Genomic DNA, 11,449 nt, shown 5'->3' on the forward strand with positions numbered 1-11,449 from the left:
AATTGACCCTTATGACTGGTTTTGTGGTCCAGGGTCACATATCACAAATATCTGAACATTCTGCTTGAAATGTTTATGTTTAAATGTAAACAATAACTGACATATATTCCAGAAAGTGCAGCTGTAAATGCAGTTCTAGCTGCTATCAGCTGCTGTTGAGTTCAGTTTGTAAAGTTGCAGTAACTGCAGCTGTGGTTGTGTTTTCTGGCCTGATCTGCAGTTGTGCTGTATTGAGATGACCTTTATTTGCTGCCATGATCTTTAGCTTTGATACCATAAAGTACAACAGTTCACTATATTTGCATTAATGAAGGTGACGTCTTTATCATCCAGTCCATGTTCTTTCAACACGTCTTCATTCTCAGCCTTCAGACGCTTCACAATGTCATCGAACATCAGAACGGACATCTGCTCATGCTGCAGTAAAGACAGAAAGACCATAGATACATATACGACCAGACGAGTCAATGTGTGTGCAATCTAGTGTCAAATTCAGTGTCGATTGTATTTATTTATTTATGTACTTCTGATTTATCGATTAGTTCGTAAAACTGCTCGCCTTCCACTTTTGTCAAAAGATCAAACCAGCAGTCGTGGTGGTGTTGTGCTCCTGCTTGTGCTCTTCTGTGAGTGTCCTGATGAGGGCATTAGCTCTTACTGGAAATAAACAACTTTTACTGCATTAGCTATTAATGGAAACCTCATTTTCTGTCTGTCTTTCTGCTTGTTTTTGTTATGGTTATGTTGAAAACATAATGATTTTTTTAGTCTTTTAAAGGCTGGTGATTTTGAAAGTGAAATATAAACACAGAGATCAAACAAAAACCATCAGCAAAAATAATTGGAGAGGTAATGTGAAATATATAAGATGATGTTCATAAGAGGCTGTCAGTAACAGTCTCAAACAGTAAATCTCACAGTGTCTTTGCAATGAACATTATTATGCAGCGATTTCAGTTTTTCCAAATCTTTCTGATTCAAGAACACAGTTGGGTGAAGTTTGTTCAGTCATTCTGTAGAAATGTGGATTGAAGTCAAACAAATGAGAGCATTATTTTGTCCACAAGAGCACTTGTGTAATGATGCTCAACAATAAATGAAACTGAAAAGGTACTGATTTGTTTAGCCATTATATTTTAACTATTTCTTACTCTAACAGTATATTTTAGTTTATAAGGGTAATAAAACCGTGCTTTGTAATTCATGCTGTAAATAATGTATGCTTACAGGATAAATCAGTGAAATCTGCACTTGTAAATACAGTGCCCTCCATGTTTTGGGACAAAGATAATTTGGTTGATAATACCACGTATCAAAAATCCTGTAAGAAACAAAGCAAGTAACACTACAATAGTTTGGCTAGCATATTTCAGATGTTCAGCGACTATTAAATCAGGGCCACATGCTTTATTTACGGCCAATTTCTCAATAGCATAATTAAGCTCAGAAGATATCACACCAGTACTACTCGGTACAGATTCCTGCTTCTCAACACAATTAAAAATGTCCCTATAATATCCTCTCCACAATCTGACAATATTCTCAGCCCCAGCAACCCCTTCAATACTAGCTGGCAGCGGTACTTTACTATTATTAATAACCTCAACTTCTTTCCAAAAGTCATGAACATAACTTTTCTGAGATGTCTTTGCCATTGAGTTTGCTCTCATGGTTGCTTCATTTCTTTTAATAAACCGTACAGCGTATATAATTTGGCATTTGCCCATTTCTTTTTCTCAAATTCTGGGCCATACCTTGCTTTCCCTGTTAAAACCCCATTTTTAAAAGCATCTCTAGCCTCCAAAATGCAATTCAGATACATATTAATTCCATCCAGCCCTAAAAAGATCACTTTTAACTACTTCTTGACAGAAAGGTCTTCTGGCATTATTTAAACAATACACTATTTCATCATACATCAAACATAAGTCAATAATATCTTTAGTATTCTTACAGTTAACATTATCACACATAAGCGTCTCAGTTGATACAGCTATGCTACTTAAACTCTTCTCTGTTGATATTTGATATTGCCAAAGGTCATTTGCTGTAAGACCTGCCCAATCTAATTTCCCACACAGCTCTTGTTCCACTGGATGTTTCTACAGTCACTGGGGCTGCGTTTATCCTGTCTATTTACGTTTATTCATTTCTTAGAAACTATGCATTGTTACATAGGGCTATACAGGCATCTAGTGGCTACACAATGATAGTACAGATAATAAATTGTGCAGTGTTTATCCTCACAGTTAATTTGCAAATAATGCGTTTACTATGACAACCAATTTGAATGTGACAAGAAACTGATGTCTGAAAAGAAATTATGATAATCTATATGCACCTATAATTTGGAAATGTGTCAAGGTTTTTATTTAAGATTTGAGTGTTTACAGAATCAGTTTTATGTTATTATCTTATATGTGCTTGTTTGTGGGGTAATAGTGATTTCGCCTAGGGTGTCAAAATGGCTTAAATAATGCATAATTATTCCTATTGGCTAATTATTATGAATAATAATTTAGTAGATGAACTATTGCCTGCTAAAAATAGAGTTTATATTACTATTTTTTTATAGGTAATTATTTGTGTAGTGTATTGAAAAATATTAGGTATACTTTACCAATTTTTTTAGTTTGTCATAGCTGTTAAATTTAGGTATTCCTTACCCAAACAGATAGGATAGAATCTACTCACACAAACAGTGCAAACTGTTACCTCAGTTTTACTGAGTAGATTCTATAGGTTGTTTTTTACAGCGCAGAGGAAAAAATCATCTGCTTATCATCTGTCATTTGTATTTGTCTCTTTCTAGTTTGGATTACGGAGGCCATTTTAGAATCAGACTAGGACTGAAAGAATGTAGGATGTTTATCTCTCTCTCTCACACACACACACACACACACACACACACACACACACACACACAGAACTAAATGCATTTAATAGCTGAATATTTAACAGGGTTTTGTCATGTAGGTAAATCCTTGTAGTTATATACTCTATGTATACTCTAAGTATGTAGAGATATATGTAGTTTATCTAACAAAAAGCTATTATTTCATTGATTATAGCACACTCTGAGAGAGTGGTGCTGCTCTGCGCCTCTAGAGGGAGCGCATTGTGTTTCGTGTGACTGGAGCTAAAAGGTAAACAAACTCAGCAGACACCTCAAGAGACTAAACGAAAGTAAAAGCAAGCACGCCATTTTGAGGGTTTAAACATTTTAACAAAGAGTATAAACGGTACGCATATTTCGTGGTAAGTCCAGAACCTATTCTTTATGTAGCATAAATATGTAGCCATATGAAAATTATCTAAAAATGTTTCTGTTTTTCTGTATGTGATTTTAAACAGATCTTTACAGTTTAATGTGCAAACTAGCTGACCATAATGGCAGAAACGCAGACGAAGTCGTCTAATAATTAAAGCACTTATATGTTTACTTGACAATTTTACAACGATTTTTGTTTTAATAAATATTATTAAATAACATATAGACTCGTCATAATTGTTTTATATCCTGGTAGTACAGTATTTCTAGATCCTTTGGCATCAACAAAAGTTTGACGGTAAATTACGGTCGAGTTTGAAGATATTTCATTGAAGGGACACTTTTTAATGCACATATTGTGCAGCCTGAACAAATATGGTCAAACATTTCCTCTGCTTTTTCTACAAAATGTAAATTACAACATGTTTAAAAATCCTACTGTTATTTAAACAAAAATAATAATAATAATAATAATATGAATTTTTTTTAAGTAGATGAATATGTGTAAATGTGTGTATTGAATAAAATATGTATTTTTTGTATTATTTGTACTACTATTTAAGAGAGAGAGATTACATTTTCTCTGTGAATGCTGTTTCATTCACGTGTCCAGTTTAATTATTGCAATGTTACTGTTTAACTTTATAACTACATATTTTCCTTCCACATAAAAGGTCTGCAGTCATGCTCTTTCTGAAACACATAAAGTAGGAGAGCAGTACCTCCAAAATGAGTTTCCGTGAGGAAAGAGAGAATGAAGACACTATGTCTGAAGCGAGCTCTTCATCTCCTGGATCAGGCCACACATCTCTAAGTGATGAATCCATACAAAAGCTGCCCCCTGCAATCAGAGATGCAGTGACCTCTGACCCCTGGTATGCAATTAGCCTCTTTTTTTCAGAAGTGTCAATAAATGTCAAGATCATGGGGTTAATACCTAGAGAATGCAAGAACTGAGAAAGTAGGGGTGTGCGATATGACGATTTTTGATCGTGGACGGTAAACTGTTTTTACTCACTGTTACTTGCTTTAATGGCGGATGTGTGTCTACCTCATTCAATCAGCTGCAGTTCTGGCACCTCCTCCGTCTCAAGACACGGTACAACACGACATACATTCACATCAGGGTTAACTCGCGGGACACTGCACTTATTCGCAATCACAAAAGTACATTACTGTAAGGGTAGGTTTAGTGTTGGGGTAGGTGTAGACATTATTAAAACACAATCTAATAAGTAGAAGATTTATTGTTGGTTTCCTGTAGCTGTATCACTTCTAGCCACAACCGCGAATATAACACAGAATTACTGTATTTACATTACTGTAAGGTTAGACTTTTGGTAGGTGTAGGTGGTAGGTGGTAGGGTTTTGGTAGGTGTAGACGTTAATAAACCATAATTTTACAGGAAGCATTTTTCGTTGTCGAATTGTACTACCCACTGTTTTAATGGGAGGTAGCAAAATCTGACAGGGTAGCACAAATCGACAGAACACCGGTTAAATGTTTCATTAATTTCATTTTGGCCTACATCCGAAGCGCGCGCACTAAAAACCCTGTCAAACAGCCCCTGATTACTGAACTAAGTTATCTTTTGCGCTAATACTGTCAGAACACACAAGGTTTATGTATAGACTCAGTTGGTTATGTCTAAAATGAAAGAAAACAGTTGAGATAAAAACGGATGCATGCAGGTCTTAAAGGGACATTATTAAACATGCTGCCGACTGTCATTAAAGGGATAATTCACCCTAAAATTTAATTTCTGTCAATATTTACTCACGCACATGTCGTTCCAAACCTGCATTAATTTATTTCTTGTGCTGAACACAAAAGAAGATATTTTGAAGAATGTGGGTAACCAAACAGTTGCTGGTCCACATTTAATTTCATAGTAGGAAATAATACTACGGAAGTCACTGTGGACCAGCAACTGTTAGGTTTCCACATTCTTTAAAATAGCATTTATGTTCAGCAGAAGAAAAAAACTCATTCAGGTTTAAAACAATTTTGAGTGAGTAAATGATGGTATAAAAATAAAACACTATGAAAGAATTGACAGACAGATGACAGAATTTGTATTTTTGGGTGAACTATTCCTTTAATGTTAATAAAACAAGAAAACACAAAGAGAAAAATCACTCACTATTCTTGACTGAAAAACTTTCATACAGTTGTATTAGAAATCAGTCTATATAGTGTTTTATTTTCATATCTGTTCATTCAATTTCTTGAATGCTCCTGCTAAATACACCTATTGTATCTGAAAATAAAGCACTGTTTGTTTTACTTGTATATTATGTGTAGTTGTAATGTGTATCTTTGCTCTTATTTTTTAATAACAAAGATAAAATTATGACATAAAAAGATGTTTATCTTCGCCCACTTTGACCTAAATATCTGCCTTTTTTATTTTACTTTGTTACCTTGAAAGGCTTTGCCTTTATAATAGGGAAATTAGTTTGGCTGTTATGCTCAGACAATTTGCAAAATAGTAAAACCAACATGACAAAGAATCGTGATATTTCAGAAAAAAAAAAAATTGTGATATGATATTTTTTCCATATCGCCCACCCCTATGACAAAGTGTATATATTTGCTTTGTATCTGCCAAATGCATAAATGTAAATGCACAGTGTAGTCCACATAACCTCATGGCACCATCACAAATCACTTTCCTGAAACTTCACTCTCACTGGTTCTTGGTAGTGGAATGATTTTTCAACCTTTCCTCAGCAGCCCCTTGATTTTTTAAAATGAACTGTTCCTTTTTTCATCTCTATTTTAGTCTTTTCTCCTCTCAACAGACATGAAACTTGTCACTGAATAATGTTGCTGTACTTTTGCATAAAGTGCTATATTTTAATGTTTTATTTGTCTTCTCTCAGCGTCAGCAGGAGGAAGAGATCGAGAGCAGAGTCTCCAGAACCCAGCTGTGTGTCTGTGAAGAGTAACAGATCCATGCAGAATCGACCCCCTGTTTTCTGTGATGGACCAGTGACCTCTGATCCTCTGTTAGTATAAACATTCACTTGCTAATTTACTCTAGTGCATCTCAGAAGAATAACAATGAAAAAATAACACTTTTTTTAAAAATAACACTAAATGTACCCCAAAGTCTGCAACTGTCACACCCATGTACTGTTTTGGTGTCTGTTGTCCTCTCCCACGTGTTCCATGTTCCCTCCTGTGACCTAGTTTATCCCTCGTGTTGATTGTGTTCTCTGATGTCAGGTGTTCCCTCTTTAGTTTCCATGGGTTTTAATTAATTACTCCACATGTTTCAGTTCTCCCTGATTACTTTCCCTGTGTTTATTATCCCTGTGTTTTCCTGAGTCTGGCATCTAGTCTTAACCATCAATCCCCATGTGCTACGTGCGCGTTCCCATATTGTAAATAAAGTCTGATTGTTCTGGATTCTCCCATGTCTCCTCGCTCCTCGCAGTAGGCGCACCGTGACAGAAGACTCAAATCCCTTCTCAAATCCCGCTGGCCACTCCGAATTCAAGCCCGCCGGCGGTTCCATTGTCAAGCCCGTCGGCCAATTCTCTCCCAAGCCCTCAGCTGACAGCAGCAGTCTCCTTCACCTCTGCTTATGAAGGGAAAATGCAGAGGAATAGAGTGTCGGCTCCAGCCCCTGAGTCCGCTCCAGTGTCAGCTCCAGCTCCTGAGTCCGCTCCAGTGTCGGCTCCAGCCCCTGAGTCCGCTCCAGTGTCGGCTCAAGCCCCCGAGTCCGCTTTAGCCCCTGAGGCCGTCCAGCCCCTGAGTCCGCTCCTGAAAGGGCTCCAGTTCCCACGTTCAGCCCAAGGAGGGCTCCTGTTTCCATGTCAAGTCCAGGGAGGGCCACAGTTCCCGAGTTAGGCTTACGGAGGGCCTCAGAAGCCGATATTCTCCCCAAGGATTTTTTTGGGGGGAGGGGGAGGAGGGGAGGCTATAGGGATCCGTCCGTAGAGGTCGGGCCAAGTGCTGAGGCCAGGCCCCCTGAACTGTCTGCCCCGCCATGGCTCCCCGAGCTGCCTGCTCCGTCATGGCCCCGAGTTCCCTGCTCCACCATGGCTCCTAGTCTCCCTGCTCCGCCATGGCCTCCTGAACGATCTGCTCCGCCATGGCCTCCTGAACGGTCTGCTCTGCCATGGGTCCCGGAACGGATACCGCCCTGGAGGCCGTCCGTCTCGTTTAAGCCTGTCCCTAGAGGCCTCCAGAGCGGCACAGGATGCGCCTTCCGGGAGGGGGGAGTAATGTCACGCCTATGTACTGTTTCGTGTTCCATGTTCCCTCCTGTGATGTAGTTTATCCCTCGTGGTGATTGTGTTCTTTGAATTCAGGTGTTCCCTCTTTAGTTTCCATGGGTTTTAATTAATTACTCCACATGATTCAGTTCTCCCTGATTACTTTCCCTGTGTTTATTAGCCCTGTGCTTTCCTGAGTCTGGCGTCTAGTCTAAACCATCAATCCCTGTGTGCTACGTGCGTGTTCCCATGTTGTAAATAAAGTCTGATTGTTCTGGATTCTCCCACGTCTCCTTGCTCCTCGCAGTAGGCGCACTGTGACAGCAACATATTTATGTTTCAACATATATATTTTAAAGAGGGGCATCAAAATAATACCTGGGAACAAATATTAGATTGTCTTCAACAGACATTGAACAGTGATTTTGCAGCTATTTTCTTTTCAATTTCAGCAGGGGAGATATAAATGAGATGATCAGATCTGTGTCGTCCTCTGCATCCCACTCTCAGACTCACATCAGGCAGGACGACACAGTCCTGCAGAAACACACACTGGACACTGGAGACCATCAGAGAGTCAAAGACCAGCTCAAAACCAGCATGAAGAACAAGTATGAGAGATTATTTGAGGGAAACAAACTCCAAGAGAATGAAACCCTCCTGAACAGGATCTATGCACAGCTCTACATCATAGAGGGAGAGAGTGATGGAGTGAATAAAGAACATGAGGTTTTACAGATGGAGAAAACAGCCAGAACACAAAACTCACAAGACACTCCAATCTACTGCAATGACATCTTTAAAGCCTCAACTGAACCAGGATGTGAAGAGAAAGATCAGATCAAGACTGTTCTTACTAAAGGCATCGCTGGAATTGGAAAAACCGTCTCTGTGCAGAAGTTCATTATGGACTGGGCCGACGGAAAAGCCAATCAGGATGTAGATTTCATTTTTGTGCTTCCATTTCGAGAGCTGAACTTGATCCAAGATCATCAGTACAGTCTTCACAGACTTCTGCTGGACTTTCATCCTGAACTTCAAGATCTGGACTCACAGATTTATGAGGAGTGTAAAGTTGTGTTCATCTTTGATGGTCTGGATGAAAGCAGAATCACACTGATGTTTTCAGACGCTCAGAAAGTTTGTGATGTGACTGAGACTTCATCAGTGGCTGTGTTGATGTCAAAGCTCATGAAAGGAGAGCTGCTTCCCTCTGCTCTCATCTGGATCACCTCCAGACCAGCAGCAGCCAATCAGATCCCCTCCAAATACATCAACCGTCTGACAGAAATTCAGGGATTCAATGAGCCTCAGAAGGAGGAATATTTCAGGAAGAGAATCAGTGAGCAGCATCAAGCCAGCAGAATCATCTCACACATCAGAAGAGCAAGAAGCCTCCACATCATGTGCCACATCCCCGTCTTCTGCTGGATCTCATCCACTGTGCTTCAGAAGCTCCTGGAAGAAGATCTGAGTGCAGAAATCCCTCAAACTCTGACTGAAATGTACATCCATTTCTTGCTGATTCAGATCAACATGAGGAACCAGAAGTATGAAGACAGAGATCCAGAGAAACTCCTGCAGTCCAACAGAGAATTGATTGTGAAACTTGCTGAAGTGGCTTTCAAACAGCTGATGAAGGGCAATGTGATGTTCTGTGAGGAGGACCTGATTGAGAGCGGCATAGACATCACTGACGCCTCAGTGTATTCTGGGATTTGCATTGAGATCTTTAAGAAGGAGTCTGTGATTCATCAGAGGAAAGTCTACAGCTTCATCCATCTGAGTGTTCAGGAGTTTCTCGCTGCTTTCTTTGTGTTTTACCATTATGTAATGATACATATTGATACATTGCAATTTTGCGATGTGATACATAATCTGCATAGAGATGCAGTAGATAAAGCTCTTGAGAGTAAGAATGGACACCTGGATCTGTTCCTGCGGTTCCTGCTGGGTATCTCACTGGAGTCCAATCAGAGACTCTTACAGGATCTACTGACACACACAGAGAACAGCTCAGAGAGCATCAGGAGAACCACACAGTACATTAAAGAGAAGATCAAAGATGGACATGGACTCTCCACTGAAAGATCCATCAATCTGTTCCTCTGTCTGCTGGAAGTGAAAGATCAGACTCTGTCCAGAGAGATTCAGGAGTTTGTGAAATCAGACAAACACTCAGAGAAGAAACTCTCTCCTGCTCACTGCTCAACAATCGCCTACATGCTTCAGATGTCAGAGGAGCCGCTGGATGAGCTGGACCTCAAGAAATACAACACATCAGATGAGGGTATAAGAAGATTGATACCAGCTGTGATCAACTGCACAAAAGCCCTGTAAGTGTTTAGTTATGTCTTAATTCAGAATTAAGCTGATATTATTGAAATACAAATTGAAGAATAAGGTTAAGAATTTAGTTATCATGTGTTCTGCTCTCTTTCAGTGTTGCTGGCTGTAATCTCACTGCTCTGGATAGTGAAATTGTGTCATCGGCTCTTCAATCCTCAAACTGTGTCCTGAGAGAGCTGGATCTGAGTAACAATGACCTGCAGGATTCAGGAGTGAAGCTGCTCTCTGATGGACTGAAGAGTCCAAACTGTCAGCTGGAGATACTGAGGTATTAAGAACAAGGGATTATGTACAGTTATCTGGTCATAATATTGATTTATGTCTGTAGATCAGTGGTCACCAACCCGTCGATCACGATGGAACCTGGCAACCCTGTTCATAGGTGCCACCTGCTGTCAGAGAGTGCGTCTTATTCAGACCTGCTGTTTTCGTTTCGTGCAGATGTTTTATGTAGCAAATAAATAAATAACACTCTTTCATAAAGGCCGAGGTCAGGGATCTTGGGCCTAAAAGGTTGGTGACCAGTGCTGTAGATGATCTGTCTGTGTGTGTGTGTTTCTGTAGGTTGTCTGGCTGTATGGTGACAGAGGAAGGCTGTGGTTATTTGTCTTCAGCTCTGAGTTCAAACCCCTCACACCTGAGAGAGCTGGATCTGAGCTACAATCACCCAGGACCATCAGGAGTCCAGCTGCTCAAACACAAACTGCAGGATCCAAACTATAAACTGCAGATACTCAAGTATGTGGGGCAGTTATGACTCATATGTGTGTCTGTATGTGATTTGGGTTACCTAAGAGGGATTTTTCACAGCTTGCCTAGAGAAGTCCTTGAAACAAGAGAGCCATGAAGGAAGGTGCAGACAAGGGTCTAGGTGCAGGATGATTTAATAAACCAAACCATCAGGAACCAAGGAATATGCAGGGCAGGAACACAAACATCTACATCTAACTACTGACTAACTACTACAACACAGTAAACGCAGGGCCTTAAATACACAGGATAACTAACTTGACTAAATTCAACTAAATCAAAAAGCACAGACAGCCAGAATATGTGTTTACTATATTTCATGCACACTACTCACATTATGTGTGTTTTGATCAATGTTCATGAAATAAAATTTGAATAAAAATCTAAATTATATCTATTCATCATGTAAAGTGATTGTGTCTTTTCATGACACTTGGATTAAACCGCTTAAATCATATGAATTACTTTTACGATGCCTTTATGTCGTTTTTGGATCTTGAAACAATGGACAGAAATTTCTCAGGTTTCATAAAAAATATCTTAATTTGTGTTTGAAAGATGACGCTGATGGGTCTGAAGGGTTTGGAACGACATGAGGGAACGACAAAACTCATTTTATTTGTAGTTTTAACAATCTTCCTTCATATAAAATCTTTTTTTGTTTGTGTGTTTGTGTTTTTTTCTCTGTTAGTTTGGACCATGGAGGACATTTCAGAATCAAACCAGGACTGAGAAAATGTAGGTCCTCTCTCTCTCTCTCTTTCTCTCTCTCTCTCTCTCTCTCTCTCTCTCTCACACACACACACACACACACACACACACACACACACACACACACACAGACAGACACAC

At 39.5% G+C, this 11,449-nt stretch overlaps 1 protein-coding gene across 1 annotated transcript in view; it reads left to right on the top strand.

The window, feature by feature from the left end:
- The first annotated feature begins 3,168 nt into the window (after positions 1–3,168).
- The window catches only part of LOC107659785 (protein NLRC3-like), an 11,141-nt gene continuing 2,860 nt past the window's right edge, over positions 3,169–11,449 (top strand). The window contains exons 1-7 of the mRNA XM_016448815.1: positions 3,169–3,258; positions 3,946–4,146; positions 6,158–6,283; positions 7,951–9,834; positions 9,942–10,115; positions 10,412–10,585; positions 11,289–11,335. Of these exons, the coding sequence (XP_016304301.1) occupies positions 4,001–4,146; positions 6,158–6,283; positions 7,951–9,834; positions 9,942–10,115; positions 10,412–10,585; positions 11,289–11,335 (2,551 nt within the window). The 5' untranslated portion in view covers positions 3,169–3,258; positions 3,946–4,000. The remainder of the gene's footprint in view (positions 3,259–3,945; positions 4,147–6,157; positions 6,284–7,950; positions 9,835–9,941; positions 10,116–10,411; positions 10,586–11,288; positions 11,336–11,449) is intronic.

This window comes from Sinocyclocheilus anshuiensis, unplaced genomic scaffold (assembly GCF_001515605.1).
Source record: "Sinocyclocheilus anshuiensis isolate Anshui unplaced genomic scaffold, SAMN03320099.WGS_v1.1 scaffold968, whole genome shotgun sequence".
Lineage (NCBI taxonomy): Eukaryota > Metazoa > Chordata > Actinopteri > Cypriniformes > Cyprinidae > Sinocyclocheilus > Sinocyclocheilus anshuiensis.